The sequence below is a fragment of the Podarcis erhardii genome (genome assembly GCF_964252035.2).
Source record: "Podarcis erhardii genome assembly, chromosome: 4".
NCBI classification, from domain to species: Eukaryota; Metazoa; Chordata; class Lepidosauria; order Squamata; family Lacertidae; genus Podarcis; species Podarcis erhardii.
The window spans coordinates 1,122,931-1,142,228 of NC_138508.1; the positions used below are offsets into that span (position 1 = coordinate 1,122,931).

Here is a 19,298-nt window from a genome sequence, read left to right on the forward strand (position 1 = left end):
GTGGGGCAGTGGGGGGCGTGGGGCAGCCGAGAGGGGCAGCTGTGCCTCCCACATGGGCTGTGTGCCGCCCCCGCTGGCTCCCTCTTTGTGGTGGATTTTGGGAACCGCCGGCTGCAGGAAGTGGGGCGGGCTGGGGGGCGGGCCATGCCCCTGGCGGGCAAGGCCTACTTTGACGTGGCCCAGGGCAGGGGGGGCTGTGTGGTGCTGACCAGCCCCTCTTGGCGCCGTGTGGAGCTCTACAGTGCCCGAGGCCACCTCCTGCAAGCCCTGGCTGAGGGCTTTCAGAGCCCCCGGGGCATCGCCCTTGCCCCCCGGGGGGAGTTCCTGGTGGCTGACATGCGTCTGGGGGCGCTACATGTCCTGGGGGTGTCCAAGGGCCGGCTGGTGCGGCGGGAGGCCGTGGGGGGCTTCGTCAAGCCCTACCTGGTGGCCACCAACAGCCGGGGGGAGGTGGCCATCTCTGAGCGGGGGCTGGATGGGGGCTGCTGCGTCAAGGTGCTGGCCCCCACCTGGCAGCTCCTGAGGGTGCTGGGTGGGCCGGGCCGCCCCCCGCTGCTCACCAACCCCTGGGGGGTCTCCCTGGATGAGGCCGGGCGGGTGGTGGTAGCCGACTGGGGGCGCCTCTCCCACTCTGTCTTCTGCTACCCTCCACGAGGGAGGGGTTGGGCTGTGGCCACCGAGGGGTTAAGCAGCCCCCGGGGGGTTGCCCTTCTTGGGGAGCGCCACCTAGTGGTGGCAGACAGCATGCACCACTGCCTGAAAACCTTCCAGTATTGTTGAAGGTGGGCCAAGACGGGCTCCTCCCACCCCACTCACAGTGGGGTGCAAGACCCCGACTCCTGCCCCCCCAAACTGAGTAGGGATGCTTGTGGGGGAGGTGCCCCAAAATGTCTTATTACAGCAGGGAGAGAGCTGGGACTCCCAGGACCAAGACACCTTCCTGCCTTGCCCCTCCCCCACCTGGGACCCCACCTGGGAGCAGGTACATAGATTGATTTCCTCCTGGAGCCATTCTTGTTGTTTGAGACTCCGGAGGTCTCGGTGGCCCAGGAGGGCTTCCATCAGCTTCCGTCATCTCTGCTCTGGTAACCTCTAGGTGGACTGTCTCGCCAGAGTGCTTCATGCTCTGGTTATCTCCCGCTTGGACTACTGCAATGCGCTCTATGTGGGGCTACCTTTGAAGGTGACCCAGAAACTGCAACTAATCCAGAATGTGGCAGCTGGGAGCAGCTGCTGAGACCACATAACACCAGTCTTGAAAGACCTACATTGGCTCCCAGTACGTTTCCGAGCACAATTCAAAGTGTTGGTGCTGACCTTGAAAGCCCTGAACGGCCTCGGCCCAGTAGATCTGAAGGAGCGTCTCCACCCCCATCGTTCAGCCTGGATACTGTGGTCCAGCTCCGAGGACCTTCTGGTGGTTCCCTCACTGCAAGAAGCCAAATTACAGGGAACCAGGCAGAGGGCCTTCTCGGTAGTGGCGCCCGCCCTGTGGAACGCCCTCCCATCAGATGTCAAAGAGAAGAACACTACCAGACTTTTAGAAGACACCTGAAGGCTGTTTCTCAGGGAAGTTTTTAATGTGTGACATTTTGATGTATTTTTAATTTTTGTTGTAAGCTGCCCAGAGTGGCTGGGGAAACCCAGCCAGATGGACGGGGTACAAAATAATAATAATGCTGATGTTATATCACTGTTATACATGGGGCTGCCTCTGTAGATGGTTTGAAAAATCCAGTTGGTGTGAAATTCGGCAGTCAGGTTGCTCACCATCACGAGACAGTTTCAGCCTGTAACGCCAACCCCGGCCCGACTGCCCTGGCCGCCAATTAGTTTTTGGGCCCAAGTGCTGGTTTTGACCCATAAATCCTCAGGGTTGCAATACCTCAAGGACCACCTCTCTTCAAATGAACTGACCCTGAGATTATCTTCTGAGGCCCTTCTTTGTGTGCCTCCTCCTCGAGAGGTCCGGAGGGTGGCAACACGAGAACGGGGCCTTCTCTGCAGTGACTCCCTGTCTGTGGAATGCTCTCTCCAAGGAAGTTTGTCTGGAGCCTTCATTATACACCTTTAGGCACCAGGTGAAAATGTTCCTCTTCAAATTAGGCCTTTGGTTGATTCATATTCTGCATCCCTTTAAATGTGTTTGTGCGATTATATTATGTTCTCCGTTATCATACTCTGTATTATGTTTTTATTATGCTGCATAAAGTAATGTTCTAAACATTGTACATTTGGATACAGGGTGGTATATAAATTGAATTAATAAATCCTTATTCTTGCTCTCAATGTTCTTTGCATGTGGAACAATAATCTGCTGCCTTTGAAATTTTCAGATTCAGCTCGATTTCGACAAATTCTAATGCAACCAGAATTTGAATAGCCTTTGAATAGAATTTGAATGGGGAGAGGGCTCTCAGTGGCTTTGGGCCCCAGCAGCTCAGCTCTGCCTCCATGGAGTAATAGCAGCAAGTTGCTTCTGCACTCGGGATCCTGTTTTTGGGCTCCCCGTTGGGCCTCTGGTTGGCCACTGAGCATTGCAAGAGATCAGCGGCTAAATATCACAATGCGTTAGATACAGGTGAAACTCAAAAAATTAGAATATCGTGGAAAAGTTCATTTATTTCAGTAATTCAACTTAAAGGTGAAACTAATATATGAGATAGACTCATGGCATGCAAAGTGCGATATGTCAAACCTTTATTTGTTATAATTGTGATGATCATGGCGTAGCCATCTCAGAAAATTAGGATATTAAATGAAATCGGCAAAACAAGGATTGCAAATAGAGCAATATTGGACCTCTGAGAAGTAGAAGCATGCATATGTATTCAGTACTTGGTTTGGGCCCCTTTTGCATCAATTACTGCCTCATTTAATATTCTAATTTTCTGAGCTTGCTAATTTGGGGTTTTCATCAGCTGTACGCCATAATCATCACAATTATAACAAATAAAGGCTTGGCATATCTTGCTTTGCATGTCACGAGTCTATCTCATATATTAGTTTCACCTTTTAAGTTGAATTACTGAAATAAATGAACTTTTCCACGATGTTCTAATTTTTCAAATTTCGCCTGTATATCATGATGTCTGACCCTGGCTGCCTCCTGCCCCCCATCTTAGGGGAGGAAAAAGCAGCCGAGTCACATCGCCCGACCCCACAAAGCCTTGATACGGCTCTGGCTAGTGTGAGGGCACCAGGACTTCATTCAACTGCCCAGCTGGGGGGCAGGAAGCCAGGTACCTCTCCAGCACACGTGGGGCAGAGGGCTTCCTCAAAGGTTCAAGCAGGCCAACGGAGCTTTCGAGGGTACTTGCCCAGGACCTTCTCAGGCTCCGTCCGTCGGCCTGTGCCCCCCCAGCTAGCAAGATGTCTTGCCACCTCAAAATGTCTGAAAATGGTCTTCTGATCTGAGCACAGTGGTGTAGCGTGGGTTGTCAGCACCCGGGGCAAGGCAAGTAATTTGCGCCCCCTAACCCTATCCCTAACCCTAACCCCCAGATGTTGTGCCCGGTGCGGCCGGCCCCCCTGCACCCCCCACACTACGCCACTGTCTGAGCACCATACTGGTTTCAGAGCATTTATCACTATATCGCCCAGTTCTACCAAGGACAGTTGCTTTGACCTGGCAACCCTTGCTAGGCCACTGCACGCAAGGACGTCCCCCACCCTTTGAGTCCTCCCCACGCCCACCCTGCCAACAGATGCCAGGACAAGATTGTTTCCAGAGTTGGACCTTTATTGATGGTGGGAGTTCTGCAAATCAAGGAGAGCCAAGAGGGTCCCTTGAGAAGCAACGAAGCACCATGATTGGCATCTTGGGCCCCAGCAAGGAGGCGACCCCCCCCCCAATGGCTGACCGGCCCCCAGATGCAGGCAGGAGGCATTGGGCAGGGAGAGGGCTGCCCCACAAGGGAAAGAGGGCGGGCGCTCTCCCTCCCACCAGCCATTTTTGGTATCCAGTGGTTCCAAAGTCACTTGTGGCAACTCATTAAAGAAGTGGTTAAGACACCAATGAAGGCAGCATATGGTCACAGCACCGGGGGGGGGGAGGGGCTTGCCACCTACAGGCACCCAAGGGCCACGGGGCCCAAAGGCAGGGCTTGAGCCAGGGACCCCCGGAGAGGTGGGCTATGTGTATTTCTTGGGGTGTGGCTGTGGAGAAGGTCCCCTGTGCTTTTTCTCCAAGGGCCACCAATAGCCCGTCTTGGCATTGCGTGGGGTTGGGCTAGGTGACCGTGGGGTCCCTCCCGACTCTGCGAGTTCTGAAACACAACCACGGGGGCACTGAAAGGAAAGAAGCCGAGAACCTGCACTGCCGGCCCCGCTATGGAGAGCTAGAGGCCGCCTCTACCTAGAGGCGGTGGCGGAGGGCGGTCTACTGTTGCACAGGTGGTGCGCAACCCCTTTGGGGATGGGCTCCCACTGATATGGCCCCCTCAACTGCACCCCATGGCAGAGCAGGCGCCACCTCCCAGTGAGAGAGCGGGCAAGGTGGTTAAGGCAAGCCTGGCATTGGACCGCAAGCCAGCACAGGAACACGCAGCGGGCACCTCCCTGCTAAAAGGCACTCTGTACATGCCCAACCTTCCTCTCCCTTGAAATCCTAACCACAGAATTTGGCTCTTGTCCAACCCCAAACACCATTTCCACAGCCCCAAAGTTCAAGTTCAGGAGCTGTTAACCTTTTTCATGTGTTCTGTCCACCTTCCCAAACTGGCAACCTGGAGTCCAAGGCACCTCAACTGTGTTGCCGGGAGCCGTGGGGAAAGTGCCCCTATCTGCTCGGCCCCCTAGATGGTGATCCTTTGTGCTCTGTAGCCGGGCTTGATTTCTGCCTTCTGGTCTCTACCCCCCAGACCATGAACCTAACCCACACATCCCACAACCTGTTTCCTCACTAGTGCTGTCCTGGGAGAGGCAACCAGACACCCTGCCTCTCCACCCCCAAGTGGTGGCAGTGCCCATCACCAAGGCCTTTGTGCATTAGCAGACCCACTCACGAAAACGCCCGCCCCCCCAGTGCCTGTCAGAGGGGCGTCTCCTGCTTGTACTCGTAGCCGCAGGTGGGGCCCTCGAACTGCAGCTTGATGGCTGCCTTGAGGTGCAGGTGGGGGTCCAGGGTGTCGATGGAGAGGAGCAAGGGACTCCCCACGGCCTCCCCGTTGTGCTTGTCCTGAGCCACTGTGGGTCGGGGCAGGGCAGCGAGGGCAGCCTGGCGCCGGCGAGGCAGTGAGTGCTGTTGGATCTGCTGGGTGAAGCTGAGGGTGTCCACAGGGACTGTCTGCGCGGTGGCCAGCGAGTGGAAAGTGGAGGAGGTGGCGGCGCCTGAGGAACAGAGGGAGGCCTGCGACTTGGGGTGCTCGCCTGCTGCCGAGTCCAGCGAGGCCGAGGGGGAGCTGCCCACGGAGCCCGGGGAGCCAGGCGCAGCCCCATGCCCCTCCAGCAGCCGCAGGACGTCCCGGTGGCCCCGCCTGGCCGCCACACGCAGCGGAGTCCGGCCGGCTCTGTCAAGGATGCCAGGGCTGGCCCCATGCTCCAGCAGGACTTTTGCCACCTCTGCCTGCCCCTCCTGGGCGGCGATGCCCAGCGCCGTGGCCCCCTGGTTGCAGGCATGGTCAGGCTGAGCCCCGCCCTCCAGCAGCAGCCGGGCGATCTGGGCGTGGCCCCTCCAGGCTGCCAGGTGCAGGGCAGAACGGCGCTCCGTGTCCAACGCGTCCACGTCGGCCCCGTAGCTCAGCAGCAGTTGTGCCGCCTTGGCGTGGCCCTGCCAGCAGGCCACATGCAGGGCTGAGCGTCCCTGGGCGTCCTGCCCCTCTAGCCCAGCCCCATTCTCCAGCAGCAGCTCCGCCATCTCCAAGCGCCCCTCGAGCACCAGCAGGTACAGCATGGGGCGCCCCTCAGCGTCTGAGAGGTTGACATCGGCCCCCTTGCGCAGGAGCAGCTCGGCCGTGGATCGGTGGCCCCCCAGCATGGCCAGTGAGAGGGCGGAGAGCCCGTCGTAGCCCTGGTGGTCGATAGGGGAGCCACGGTCCAGCAGGAGCTGCACGGTGTCCGTGTGGCCCTCCTGGGCAGCCAGCATCAGGGGCACCCTCCCGTCTCGGTTTGTTTCTGCCACACGGGCCCCGGTCTCCAGGAGCGCGGCACACGTCCTGGCGTGGCCCTGCCAGGCAGCTAGGTGCAGTGGGGTCCAGCCCAGGGCGTCCCGGTGGTTCTCGTCCAGGCCTCTCTCCAGCAGCGCCCGAACCACCGCCTCGCTGCCCTGCCCAGCGGCCACACCCAGTGCCGTGCGGCCCTCGCCATCCAGCCCGTCGACGGCTGCCCCCCAGAGCAGCAAGGTGTCCACCACGGCACGGTGGCCCATGGAGGCGGCTGCCAACAGAGGAGCACAACCAGCCCCGTCAGCCTCGTCCACGTCCGCCCCGGCCTCCAGCAGCAGCTCCACCACGTCGGCGTGGCCCTCGTAGGCGGCCACCAGCAAGGGGGTCATGCCATCCCGGTCCTTGTGCCCCGGGGACGCCCCGTAGTCCAGGAGGAGCTCCACCACCTTGGCGTAGCCGCGGCTGGCAGGCACGCACAGGGCCGCCACCGACAGGGCCGTGCGCCCATCCACGTCAGCGTGGTCGACGTGGGCTCCGTGCGCCAGCAGCAGCGCCACAATCTCGCGGTGCCCCATGTAGGCCGCCGCAATGAGCGCCGTGCGTCCCTCTGTATCTGCCCGGTTGAGGTCGGCTCCGTGCTCCAGCAGCGTGGCAACTATCTCCTCATGGCCGCCCCAGGCCGCCGCCCTCAGTGCCGTCCTCCCTTCTGCATCAGCACAGTCCACGTTGGCGCCGGCTCGTAGCAGGACCCCCACGGCCTCACCGTGGCCCCCCCAGGCGGCTGCCCGCAGTGCCGTCCAACCCTCCCGGTCAGGGCGATCTACCTGGGCGCCGTGTGCCAGCAAACAGAGCAGGACTTTGGTGTGGCCCTGGCGGGCAGCCAAGGTCATGGGCGTCTGTCCATGCCGGTCCGGGACCTCGGCCTGTGCCCCACGTGCCAGGAGGAGACCCGCCACCTCGTGGTTGCCGCTGTGAGCGGCGCTGGCCAGCAGGGTGCGCCCTGTGACGTCCCGCTGGTTGACACTGGCACCGTTTTCCAGGAGCAGCCGCACCGAGTCCTCCCTCTCGAGGGCCTGTTGAAGGGATGGTCCAGGCCCCTGGGAGCCCATCTGTGCCCCCGCCAGCACCAGAAGCTCCAGCACCGCGGGTGCCAGGGGCAGCAGCAGTGCCTCCTCAGGCTCCAGGCAGCGCTCGACTGGCGCCCCGCACCACACCAGCCACAGTGCCAGCTGCCAAGCCTCCATGCCCAGTTCGGCGTGCAGCAGGTGGTGCGCCAGTTCGTGCACCTGCTCGGGCAGCAGTGCAGGTGCGCGGCACGAGGCGCTCATGGCGAGGGAGGCATGCCCACGGGCCGGGCAGCAGAGGTACCTCTGGGTGCAGTGCTTGACATCGCAGAGCCACTCGGCGAAGCTGGCGTGGAAGAGGATGCAGGTGCCACTGGGTCCCTGGTGCAGCAGCGGCGCTAGGGATGCCAGCCAGCCCTCAAATTCCTCCCGGGGCACCGGGTGGCGAGTCCACACCGCGGCGTACAGCTCCATGGGGCGCAGGGGTCGCGGTGCGGCCAGGAGGGCCTCCAGCAGGGGGCGGACAAGGGCAAAGTCCTGGCCAGGGAAGAGACGCTGGCACAGCCAGAGGTAGAGGCCATAGAGGGTGCCCGGGATGTGGCGCACCTCCCGCAGGGTGACCAGCTCGCCCGCCACGCCGTCCAGCACCCGCTCCAGGTACAGCAGGCACCCATTGCTCTTGATGTGCAGCTGGCTCAGGGCCTCGGCCGTGTCGCGGGTCAGGTGGCGCCGGAGGGGCTCCTCCCGGTCCAGTCGCGCCAGGATGTACTGCTGGACATCGCAGACCACCGGCTCCCGGCGAAGGTCGTCCAGGCACAGGCGCCGGAACCCTGCGGGGTGTCAAGGGGAGAACCAAGGGGTAAGAAGGGACTGGGTCTCCCCCCCCCAGAAAGCCCCCCCCCACAAAAATGTGAGCCCCCCAAAAGTGGGGATAGCATGCCAACAGTCAGCTGCACTTGGCACCCACAGGGGCACCCTGGAAAGTGCCATGAAATAGTAATAATATTTTGTATATGCCATCTTTTCCTCAAGGCTCAAGGTGGTTTTCACCAATTAAAGTACAAAAAGCTTTAAAAATACTAAAGATTATGGTTACATTGTGGTTTTATTCTGTATTTTTATGCTGTGAACTGTTTCAGGATCATTATTATAGATCAGTGCTTCCTAAACTTGGGTCTCCAGCTGTTTTTTTAATAATTTTTATTAAACTTTCTGTTTTACAATATAAAAATCTTGTTTTACATCCTTAATATATCAAGACTGCCCTTCTTCTCTTTCCATGGTTCATTTTACATATTACAAATCCCTGCATATTTTACAAAAACCTATACCAATCAGTATTCTGTTATTGGATCCACCAAAACTTATTTACCCTGTTGACTTTATCTTAATGCTGCCAGCATTTTCAGCTGTACACAATTATCTCCCATATATTCAATAAAAGTTTTCCAATTAGAGGTTGAATCTCCAGCTGTTTTTGGACTACAACTCCCATCATCCCAACCTATTGGGACCAGTGGTGAGGGAGGATGGGAACTGTAGTCCAAAAATAGCTGGAGACACAAGTTTGGGAAACACCGTTCTAAATTAAGGTAAAGGTAAAGGGACCCTGACCATTAGGTCCAGTCGTGACCGACTCTGGGGTTGCGGCGCTCATCTCGCTTTATTGGCCAAGGGAGCCAGCATACAGCTTCCGGGTCATGTGGACCAGCATGACTAAGCCGCTTCTGGTGAACCAGAAGAGCGCACAGAAACGCCGTTTACCTTCCCGCCGGAGCGGTACCTATTTATCTATTTATCGAGCAACGGGAGCTCACCCCGTCGTGGGGATTCGAACCGCTGACTTTCTGATCAGCAAGTCCTAGGCTCTGTGGTTTAACCCACAGCACCACCTGCATCTAAATTCTAAATTATCTAAGTTCTAAATTATCATACTGTAAAACTGGAAGGTACCACCCAGTCCAACCCCCTGCAATGCAATGATAATAATAACAATAATAATTTATTTATTTATGCCCCACCCATCCAAGCAAGAATCTTTTGCCCAACGCAGGACTTGAACCCACAACCCTGAAAGTAAGAGTCTCATGCTCTACCAACTGAGCTATCCCAGATGAAGGGTGATATGCAACTTTAAAGAAGATTAATGTTAAAGAGAAGCTGCCAATTGGGCATTGCAGCGGGTTGGAGTTCTGAAGCCATTTCTGAAGAGCCGCCCAGCTTTTAGAGACCCAGGCGGACCCAAGTCCATGGCCCCCCTCCCCTCCGGCCGGGCCCCCCCTCACCGTTGAAGAGGCGCAGCACCCCCTTGCTGTGGGAGCGGGCAGTGCAGACCAGGAGCAGCCAGGGGGGCAGCAGCTGCAGGTGGCCCCCCAGGAGCTGGGCGATGGTCCGGCTGGGCCCCGGAGGGGGGGCTCGCTCCTCCTCACGCTCCGCCTGGCCGGCGTCCAGAGCGTCCACCACCAGCAGGAGGGGCTTGGCGGGGGGCGGCAGGTCCAGCAGGGGCAGCAGGACGGCCCTGGGGATGGAAGAAGTAAGGAAGGAAGGGTGAAATTTTAAAAAGGTGGGAAATGATGTACAACGAGTTGAAGAAAATGTTCCAATTAACATTTGTAAAAAAAGCCTGAAGCATTTTAGGGAAAGACCTGCCAAGGAAACTGGAAAATATCTTATGTATGCGACAACGGTGGCAAGAGTCTTCATAGCACAAGGATGGAAATCCCGACCAAAGAACAAGAGGAACTGATGGACTAAGTGGAATTGGCGAAATTGACTCATAAGGACAAGTGTGACTTTAAAGAAGAATGGGAACCTTTTACAAATTACTTAAAGAAACAACAAAATGAACTGGACTCCTTGGCAGGTTTTGAATAAACATGCACAAACTTTTTATTGGTAACATGTTTGTTGTTGTTGTTGTTGTTTAGTCGTTTAGTCGTGTCCGACTCTTCGTGACCCCCTGGACCAGAGCATATATTGGTAACATATAGATAGATAAATTAAGGTTCTTTACAATTTTATAATATGCAGAGAATAACACAGAGAGAGGAGCTGAGGGAAGTCGGGGTGGGGGAGGGAGAGTTTTTCTTTTTTGGGGAGGGGGAAAATGGGGGGAATGAGGAAGATGTATCTTTGATAAATTGTTATCTTGGGGGGGGGGGACACAATGTGAATATTGCAAATGGGGAATACCCAGAGACATTCTTTCATATGTGGTCGACTTGTAAAAGGGTAAAAAAATATATTGGGAAATAATTTATAATGAACTGGAAAAAATGTTTAAAAGTACTTCCCCCCCCCAAAAAAACCCCAGAGTCTTTTCTGTTGGGGATAATTCAGACTAGAATTCCCAGGTGTCAGAAAAGGTTATTTATATATGCCAATACTTCGGCCCGTGTTTTGTTAGCCCAAAAACGGAAAACGAGCGAGGTCCCATCCAAAGAAGAACGGCAACTTAAGCTGACGGAATATGTGCAGCTTGCAGACTTGACATATAGAATAAGAGAACAAGAAGGACACATGTTTAGAGAAGAGTGGAAAACGTTTATTGAATATATGGGGGGGGGGAATTGTGTACAGCTGAAAAGGTGGGCAGCATTAGGATCAATTCAATGTGGTGGGGGGGGGGGTAGAGCGTTTGGGGCTTTTTAGTTTGGAGAAAAGGTGAGCTAAGTGGCAACAGGATAGCAAGGCAGCTCCTGGGCTCAGATCTTGCTTGCGGGTGGGGGGGGGGGGATTTGATTGAAATCAATTTCTTTTTTTCCCAGAAAGACTCATTTTTGCTGGTATAATCTTAATATTTAAAACCAGGTGAAGGTTTCATTTCTGAAATAATAAATTTCCAGAGTAGTTTTTTACACTTATTTGGTTACACTATTAGAAATACATAGGCAGATAATTATGAAACTATTGTGAGGTTTAATAAGTTAATTGTTTACATTTGGACAGCTTTTCTGCTGTATTTTATCGGAAGGAGGGGGGGAAAAACAACCATTTCCTTAATAACAATTTATTTAACTAAAACAATAATGTTATAGCAAATGTACCCATGTTGGTTAACTGATGTGGTTAAACAAACAAACAAACAAAAAACTCAGACTCAGTTTTAGCACAGATGAAAAAGAAAATCCTTATTTCCTAATGATAGCCTTTGGACTATAATGTAACTTAAATAGAGAACTATCTTTAGAATGACTTTTCCTCCAAAAGCATTTTATTTTAAATCAAAAAATTCCATTATTATTTTTTAAATGATTGATTTTTGTCCCCCTTGAGAGCCACCAGACTCTCCTGACGCTTTTGTGGAGCCTCCAGGTGCAGTGGCAGTCTACCTCAATTTCCAGGTATTCTGAGGAGTTTTTGGCCACTGCGAGAATAGGATGCCCGGCTCAATGGGCCTGATCCAGGAGGAGGAGGAGGGGAGCAATCCTGCCCTCCGGACAGTGGGGCGACCAGGATGCCACCCCCCAGGGGGGCAGGGCGGGGGCTCTCTCTCACCTGCGAAAGGCTTCGTCCGGGTCCTTCTTGCACTGCGCATTCTCCAGGGTGCTCTGGGCGTCCGCCCGGCCCAGGCGCTCGCCGTACCCGGGCAGCAGGGGGCACCTCCGGATCTGTGCCACCAGCCGGAGGAGGAAGCCTCGGGGGGAGCAGGTGGCGCCATCGTGGGGCTGGCAGAAGTGCCAGGCCAAGGCACTCTCGCCCAGCCCCACCCGCCGCCCCGCCTCGGAGGTGGGCCACAGAGCCTCAGTGCACAGGGCCGTCTTGCCGCTGCCCGGGCCCCCCGTCACCAGCACCCCCCCGCCCCCCTCCAGGCTGAGCGCCAGCCGGCCCAGCGCCCACTCTCGGCAGTAGAAGGGCTTGCCCTGAAGCAGGCTGCCAGAGGGCTCCATGCCAGGCCCGGGGCATGGCGGGGTCCGGGCGGTGGTGGCACCGAGGTCGGGGTCAGGGCCGGTTCCACGGGCGAAGTGGGGGGCTGGGAAGTGGGGCGGGGGAGAAGCCTAGGAGAGAGAGAGAGAGAGAGAGAGAGAGAGAGAGGGTTAAGCCAGGTGACAGGGGGAAGGGGCACAAGGGCAGAACACCCGCTTGGCATGCAGAATGCCAATCCAGGCTGGGAGACAGACCCCCCCCCCACTGCTGCCAGTCAGAATAAGCAATGCTGAGTTTCCCCCAGCGCCCGACTTCCCCTGTTCCGTTACCAAGCAGCTTCTCCTAAAGAACCAGAAGGACTAACAGGAATGGGAGACTTGGAAGGGACCCCAAGGGTCATCCAGCCCAACCCGCTGCAATTCAGGGCTCTTCTGCCCAACCCGCTGCTTGAACCCATGACCCTGAGGATCTCACGCTCTGCTGAGCTTCTTCTCAGAGGCAAGGGGTGGCAGCGGAGTGGGAAAGCGCCTGCTTGGCAAGCAGAAGGTCCCTGCCGGCACAAACCCCAATTGGCGGCATCTTTCTGAAGGCCTGGGAGGGGCACCCTGCCCGAAATCCCAGAGAGAAGCTGCCAGCCAGTGCTGGCCGTGCTGCGCCAGATGGGCTGGGTGCCTGAGTCAGCTTTCTGTGGCCCTAGGGCTGAAAGGAAAGGCTTCCCCTCCGGGGCCAGACGCCTGCTTGGAGTGCAGAAGGCCCCCAGTGGGAGAAAGGTCCCTGGAGGGCAACTGCTGCGGGTCCGAGTGGGCTGCACTGATCTCAATGGAGTCAAGGGTCTGAGTCTGACCGCCCTACCCATGGCACCCCACGCCTCCATGCCCCCCAACACTGCCCCCCCTCTGGCTCACCTTTGCTGCCAGAATCGCCCCTCTCCTGGCCGGTCTCTTCCTTCTGCTGGCACCCAAGGGCCCCCCCCCCCGCCGGTCAGGGTGCTGAGGGCGGCTGCCTCAGCAGGAGCAGCGGATGCTGATTCATCCCCCCCCCACCCCACCCTCAGCAGCCGGGCCAGTAACCCCCTCCTGCCCAAGGTGCTCTTGCTGTCGACGCCCGGGGGGGGGGGGCAAGCAGGATGCCGGCTCCCTCCCTCCCTCTCCCTGTCAGACCCAACCGAGGGAACCAGGATGTGCTTCCGCACCCCCAGCCCTGGAAATCACTCCCCCCCACAAGAAGGAAAGGGGTGTTGCATGCCGGGGGGGGGGCGCACCTCCAGCCCAGCCAGGCCGGGCCAGTCCCTCCGCTGCAGACATGCCCAGCCGCACCTTCTGCAATGGGGAGACACTCCCTCTGCCCCCCCCCCGGTATTTATAGGGAAGGAGGCAGGAAAGGGCGGCGGGGGGGGGGGAGATTGCCCAGGGCGAGTCTTGCCTGGTCTTGCCCTGCACGGAGCAGGAAGCCCGAGGAGGGGGGGCGAATCAGGCTCTGCAAGCCGAGGAATGCAGGATCCATGGGGGGGGGGGGCGCCAAGACGGAGCCGAGCCTCGACTTTCCCTCGGAAGCTGTGAAATGGGGCCATTTGGCGGGAGGGGGCCGGAGGGCTTGTAGGGTGGGTGCGGATAGGGGACAAGACCCCCGTGTGCGCCCCCCTCCGGCGGGGGGGGGGGCTGGCGAGGCGAGAACCGTCCAGCCCTGCAGGGAGGCGGAGCTCAGAAGAGGAATTGGGAGGGGGGGACTGGAGGGGGCAGGAAATAAAGACCCCCATCTTCCCGCGCCCCCCCCCACTTCGCAACGGGGAGGGAGCAAAAAGGGGGCGCCTGAAGAGCTCCAGGGCGGGGCGGGGGGGGGAGAATTGGACGCCTGTCTGTCGGGGGGGGGGGCTCCTTGGCTGGGGGAGGGGCGCTGCAAGGAGGCCGCAGGGAGGGGGAGGGCCCGATTTTCCTGCCCCCCCCGGCAACGTGTCTTTCTCTTTCTCCCCCCCCCCCCAAATCCGGCTTACCTGCTCCTCCTCCTCCTCCTTCCTCGCTGGCCGGGCAGCCGCCAAGCTTCCGCTCGCTCCGGCCGGGAGACAGGAAGGGGGAGGCGGCCCCGCGGGGACCCCCCCTCCCTCTGTGCACGAGCGCAGGCGGAGGCGAGGGCGCCTCTGAGCGCGTGCCGAGCGCCGCGCCTCCCCCGACGCCCAGAAGGAGGCTTCTGCCAAGCCCGGCCCCGCTCCTCCGGGCGCGTTTCCTGGGGAGTAAGTCTCTGCCCCCAATTGCAACCCCGCCCCGCCCCCGTTGCTGAGCCTGGGCTCCTTTTTGGGGGGGGGGGAGGCGCTGGTCTGGCCAGGGATTGGGACCCGGGTCTGCAAAGGGGTCCCTGGGTGCGGGGTGACCGTGCCTGGATTGGCCCGAAATGGCTCTTCGCTGGCTGGATGGTGCGCGGAGGTCGGGGGGGGGGGGCCGCAAGATCACTAAATAAAAGTCAAAAAAAGCCCCGCTCATTTCCTCCCCCCATCCTTTCCTCTCTTTTTCATGATGATACATTGTTAAAATGTAAAAAAAAAATAATCTTCTTCCAGTATTTACTTATTCCATAAAATTTAACACACCTCTTGATCGTGAAACAATAGCAGCCTCAAAGCTCTTTCCAAAAAACATAAAAACCATGAAATTATCCATTAGGAAAATTTGCAGCAAGATTGCAAGACTTTTGGAAAGCTGGAACAGCGACAGGCTGGGAAAAAAAAACAGATCCAGGCTGGCACTGACTTTGGGAGCATCTGGGGGGGGGGGGTCTTGCCTGGAGGAGAAGGTGCTGAGAAGGTGCTGGAAAGAGCCCTGCAAAAGCACCCGTCTCATGTCATGTGGCAGGGAGTTCCAAAGTGCAAGGATTGCCACACTGAAATACGGAGTGCTTACAAAAGCTGAAGGGGCATCAGGTGTCGCCTCTGGCAGTGCCCCTTCTGCCAGTCAAAGGGGTCATGAGTAGCTGCCACAAGGTCACCCACTGAGCTTCAGGGCTGGGGGGTGGGAGTGGATTCGAACCCTGGTCTCCCAGGTCCTGGTCCCACACTCTGACTGCTGCAGCACACTAGCTAACCCCCAGACGGGCATTTCAGTGGTTACCAGGAGACCCAACCCAGAACCGTCTTTGTGACTTATTCCTGACCCTGAACGTGAAAAGGAAACCAAGCTGTTCCCGAGGAAATGCGCTTCCAGAAAACACACTGGCTTTTGAACCTGCTTGCATTCCCCTTGAATCCAGTGGCAGTGAGTTCCAAAGCCCTTCCGGCTTTCGTGGACCTTCAACTCCTTTGCTTCTGCCTTCCTGCAGGGGCCGGGCAAGATCCTGTTTGTCCAGGAGATGATGGCAAGGCCAGGACTCTGGGCTTCGGGCCAAAGCGGGTGGGATCCTGTCTGAAACCGGGATGCAGGCGCCTTGTCCCAAGTCTCCGGGAAGGAAGCGGAGGCACAAAACAACCGGATATCCTCTGGAGAGGGGCCAAGGGGGCAGGAGAAGCAGGTCTCGGGGGGGGGGAAGAGGCCCAGAGGGTGGGATTGGGGTGCATTGAGGACACCCCTCTCCCTGCTGCTGAGTGTCGGGGGAAAGGGCTGTGGGGTCAGCAGAACTGTAGAGCTGGAAGGGACCCAAGGGGTCATCTAGTCCAACCCTCTGCCACACTCACACGCAGGTGCCCAGGCTGAACCACTGGCACCATTGTTAGATGACACACTTATCTCTCCCTCGCCACCTTTCACAGCATAGTTAAAACTGTGGGCAGCAACCCGGAAGGCTTTAAAGCGGCCTGGGCAAGTTCATGGAGGAGGAGAGGGCTGACACCTTTATGTCCATATTTTTATTCCCACCTTATACTTACTGCTTTATATGCCATAAAGGTAAAGGTAAAGGGACCCCTGACCATTAGGTCCAATCGCAACGACTCTGGGGTTGTGGCGCTCATCTCGCTTTATTGGCTGAGGGAGCCGGCGTACAGCTTCCGGGTCATGTGGCCAGCAGGACTAAGCCGCTTCTGGCGAACCAGAGCAGCGCATGGAAACGCCGTTTACCTTCCCGCCGGAGTGGTACCTATTTATCTACTTGCACTTTGACGTGTTTTCGAATTGCTATTTTGGCAGGAGCAGGGACCGAGCAACGGGAGCTCACCCCGTCATTGCGGGGATTCGAACTGCTGACCTTCTGATTGGCAAGCCCTAGGCTCTGTGGTTTAACCCACAGCACCACCCGTGTCCCTTTTTTATATGCCATACATTAATACAATTAGCCTCTATTTCACTTTGTTTTCATTCTGCTGCTCATAATTCGAACCCTGCGCATGTTTCCATTTGACCATAACAGTTCTTCAAATAGTCTCCACTCTTCCAGGAACACTTCGTCTCTTTTATCTCTTATTTTTGCTCTCCATTTCCGCATAGTCCATCAACTTTTGAAGCCATTCCTCTTTCGTTGGGGCTTCTCCTCCTGTCTGTTTCTGTGCAAAGGGCCAGTTTCCATTCCGGGGGAAGGATTTCCAGTGTGCAAGGAGTTAACTGCTGGCAATCCTGCTTCTTCCTAGTCAGAGGACGAGTCACGCTCTGCAGGTCCAGGCAGCAGCACCAGGCCCACCTGCCTGTGCATGTCTCCTCAGAAGTAAGCCCTGCTGGGCTTGCTTCTAATCCAGAATGCGGCAGCTAGAATGGGGACTGGGAGCGGCCGCCGAGACCACATAACACCAGTCCTGAAAGACCTACATCTCCACCCCCATCATTCTGCCCAGACACTGAGGTCCAGCTCCGAGGGCCTTCTGGCAGTTCCCTCACTGCGAGAAGTGAGGTTACAGGGAACCAGGCAGAGGGCCTTCTCGGTGGTGGCACCTGCCCTGTGGAATGCCCTCCCAGCAGATATCAACGAGAACAACAACTACCAGACTTTTAGAAGACATCTGAAGGCAGCCCTGTTTAGGGAAGCTATTAATATTTGATGGACTACTGTATTTTAATATTCGGTTGGAAGCCACCCAGAGTGGCTGGGGAAACCCAGCCAGATGGGCGGGGTATAAATAATAAATTATTATTATTATTATTATTATTATTATTATTATTATTATTATTATTATTATTAGCTGCCCCAGGGAGCAGCAGGGAAGAATTGCCACCTGAGAGGCAGAGGGTGGCTTTTATTAGGGGGTGAGGCGTCAGATGTCAAAGCGATAAACAACTACCTGACATTCAGAAGACATCTGAAGGCAGCCCTGTTCAGGGAAGTTTTTAATATGTGACATTTTATTGTATTTTCATCTCTGTTGGAAGCCGCCCAGAGTGGCTGGGGAAACCCAGCCAGATGGGCGGGGTACAAATAATAAATTATTATAATATTATTATTAAGTCTGAAAACTTGGGGTTCCTTTCTTAAGAGGTTTACCCCTGTTACAGGAAAAATCCGAGGGCTCCCTTGGACAAAACAAAGACACCAACCAGGATAACTTGGAGCAAAACAGCAGCCTGTAGGCTTGGCCTTTATTGAACTGTTGCAACAGGGTATTCCCCTCACGTGCAGGAGAGAGGAAAGACCCAGAAGAATAGTGTGCAAGGTCTTATAAAAACTTTTGAAATTCCCCTCCTCTAGGTCTAGCCCAGCCCCAGAAACATCATGCATACATTACAGAAAGGAGGGGTTGTGGGAGGCATACATTACAGGAAGGAGGGGCTGAGGGAGGAGTTGGTGGTAACCTGAGTGTCTTGTCACCTGGCTGGTTCCTCCCTTGCCCCCTCCCCCTGAGTCACTTCCAGGAGACAAAGGGGAGTTGGCAGTTTCCTGCCCCCTGAGGGAAGATCTGATCAGTGTCCTTTGTTTCAGTCCATGTTGAATCCACTCCCATATGCAAGTTCTTTGTGATCTTGATTGTCTTCTGTCAAGTTCTTTGTGATCTTGATTGTCTTCTGTCTGGGATCATCAGGGTTGGCATGGGCAGGGCTCCTGTTTATGTGCTGAGACAGTGAAGGGATTATGGCTGACCAGGACTAAGTCACCCCCCTTTGTTAGTTCTTGTCATATGGAGTAAAATAAAAATGGAACAGTGCAAATCCAATGTATGGTTGACTTTCTATGAATTTATAACAGAAATGTGGCGTATGTAGTGTGTGAGTGTGAAGTTTATACAAACAGAATGATTGGGGTGGGGGGGTTCCTGCTACACCCCCCTTGTCAGGATCTGGTCCTGTGGGCCCAAAAGTGATCAGGTTCAAGCAGGAGATTGCAGCCCAGTTGAGGAATCTAATCAGCGGCTGGTAAACCTGATCGTTTATTTGTTGCAACTAATTTTCCACTCCTGATGAAGCAAAGAAGAAGAACTTAGAACAAAAGGTTACATCCGCTTTTGTAAGTTCCCACAACTTCCCATAATATATTTCAAGAAGCATCATAAAAAAAATGTCAGAGAAGGAGGTGCGTTGCCAGGCAGAAATCTGAGTCCCAGACAGAGTCTTGTCCCTCAAGGCTGCGGTTATTCACCTGCTTTTCACCTTCCAAAGAAAGTCTTTACCTTCCCTTTTGTTACCTTGAATCAGTTGGGAAAATCTATTCTTGCTGCACCAGGTGAACTCCCACCCTGGGTTGGAGGTCCCTACCTGTATTGTGAGGGTGATGGGCTTCTATCTGGCTCTTGGCCATGTGGGATCTTGCCCAATCTGCCAGTCAAGAGCAACAAGACTTCCCACTCCCACAAAGACGAAGCAGTTAGAAGCGCCGAACAATGGGTTACATCCGTATTTCAAAGTTTCCCATAATACATCTCAGGATGTGTCATCAAGGCACCATAGATAGGTCACAGAAAAGGTGTGGTTACAGATAGGTAGCCGTGTTGGTCTGCCATGGTCAAAACAAAATAAAAAAATTCCTTCCAGTAGCACCTTAAAGACCAACTGAGTTAGTTCTAGGTAGGAAGGAGGTTCCCTGTGGAAGGAGGTTAAATCCTGCAAGGCCCTGGTCTCCTGGGACAGAGCATTCCACCAGGTCGGAGCCACCACTGAGAAGGCCCTGGCCCTGGTGGAGGATGGTCTGACTTCCTTAGGGACCTCTAAACTATGGTTATTCATGGACCTTAAGGTCCTCTGCAGGGCAGACCATAGTGTACCACTATGGGGCAGGTAGGCTGAAATATACTCAGAGTCGCAAAGTGATTTCATGCTCTTTATTCAGCTCATAGTGGTGAGGAGGAATGAATGAATGTCCCCTCAAAGTATCTGCTTTATATACATTATTTACACAATGGGCTGCACATGATTGGCTAATTCCA

At 55.7% G+C, this 19,298-nt stretch overlaps 1 protein-coding gene and 1 long non-coding RNA gene across 4 annotated transcripts in view; one reads left to right on the plus strand and one right to left on the minus strand.

Annotated features, from left to right (window-relative positions):
• Positions 1 to 3,721: 3,721 nt before the first annotated feature.
• On the minus strand, positions 3,722 to 14,033 carry LOC309340910 (uncharacterized protein). 3 transcript variants are annotated; one of them, XM_081860120.1, is made up of 4 exons: positions 14,025 to 14,033; positions 11,666 to 12,165; positions 9,454 to 9,686; positions 3,722 to 7,998 (listed from the first exon to the last, which is right to left on the minus strand). In XM_081860120.1, the coding sequence occupies exons 2-4, from the start codon at positions 12,055 to 12,057 to the stop codon at positions 5,033 to 5,035; spliced, it is 3,591 nt and encodes a 1,196-aa protein (XP_081716246.1). In that variant the 5' UTR covers positions 12,058 to 12,165; positions 14,025 to 14,033; the 3' UTR covers positions 3,722 to 5,032. The 3 variants fall into 3 exon arrangements, with proteins under 3 accessions (XP_081716246.1, XP_081716247.1, XP_081716248.1); XM_081860121.1 differs by lacking the exon at positions 14,025 to 14,033 and adding an exon at positions 13,296 to 13,363; XM_081860122.1 differs by lacking the exon at positions 14,025 to 14,033 and adding an exon at positions 12,940 to 13,014.
• Positions 14,034 to 17,710: 3,677 nt separating this feature from the next.
• Positions 17,711 to 19,298, plus strand: part of LOC309341387 — an 81,732-nt gene continuing 80,144 nt past the window's right edge. Inside the window, exons 1-2 of the long non-coding RNA XR_014156290.1 lie at positions 17,711 to 17,919; positions 17,961 to 18,155. This is a non-coding gene — a long non-coding RNA (uncharacterized lncRNA). The remainder of the gene's footprint in view (positions 17,920 to 17,960; positions 18,156 to 19,298) is intronic.

What these genes read in the sequence shown, in the direction of transcription:
- LOC309340910 (XM_081860120.1), bottom strand. Translation starts at nt 12,057, where the DNA reads ATGGAGCCCTCTGGCAGCCTGCTTCAGGGCAAGCCCTTCTACTGCCGA. An exon ending in CCGGACGAAGCCTTTCGCAG is followed by an intron (nt 9,687 to 11,665) that starts GTGAGAGAGAGC and finishes TTCCATCCCCAG; the next exon opens with GGCCGTCCTGCTGCCCCTGC. An exon ending in GGTGCTGCGCCTCTTCAACG is followed by an intron (nt 7,999 to 9,453) that starts GTGAGGGGGGGC and finishes GACACCCCGCAG; the next exon opens with GGTTCCGGCGCCTGTGCCTG.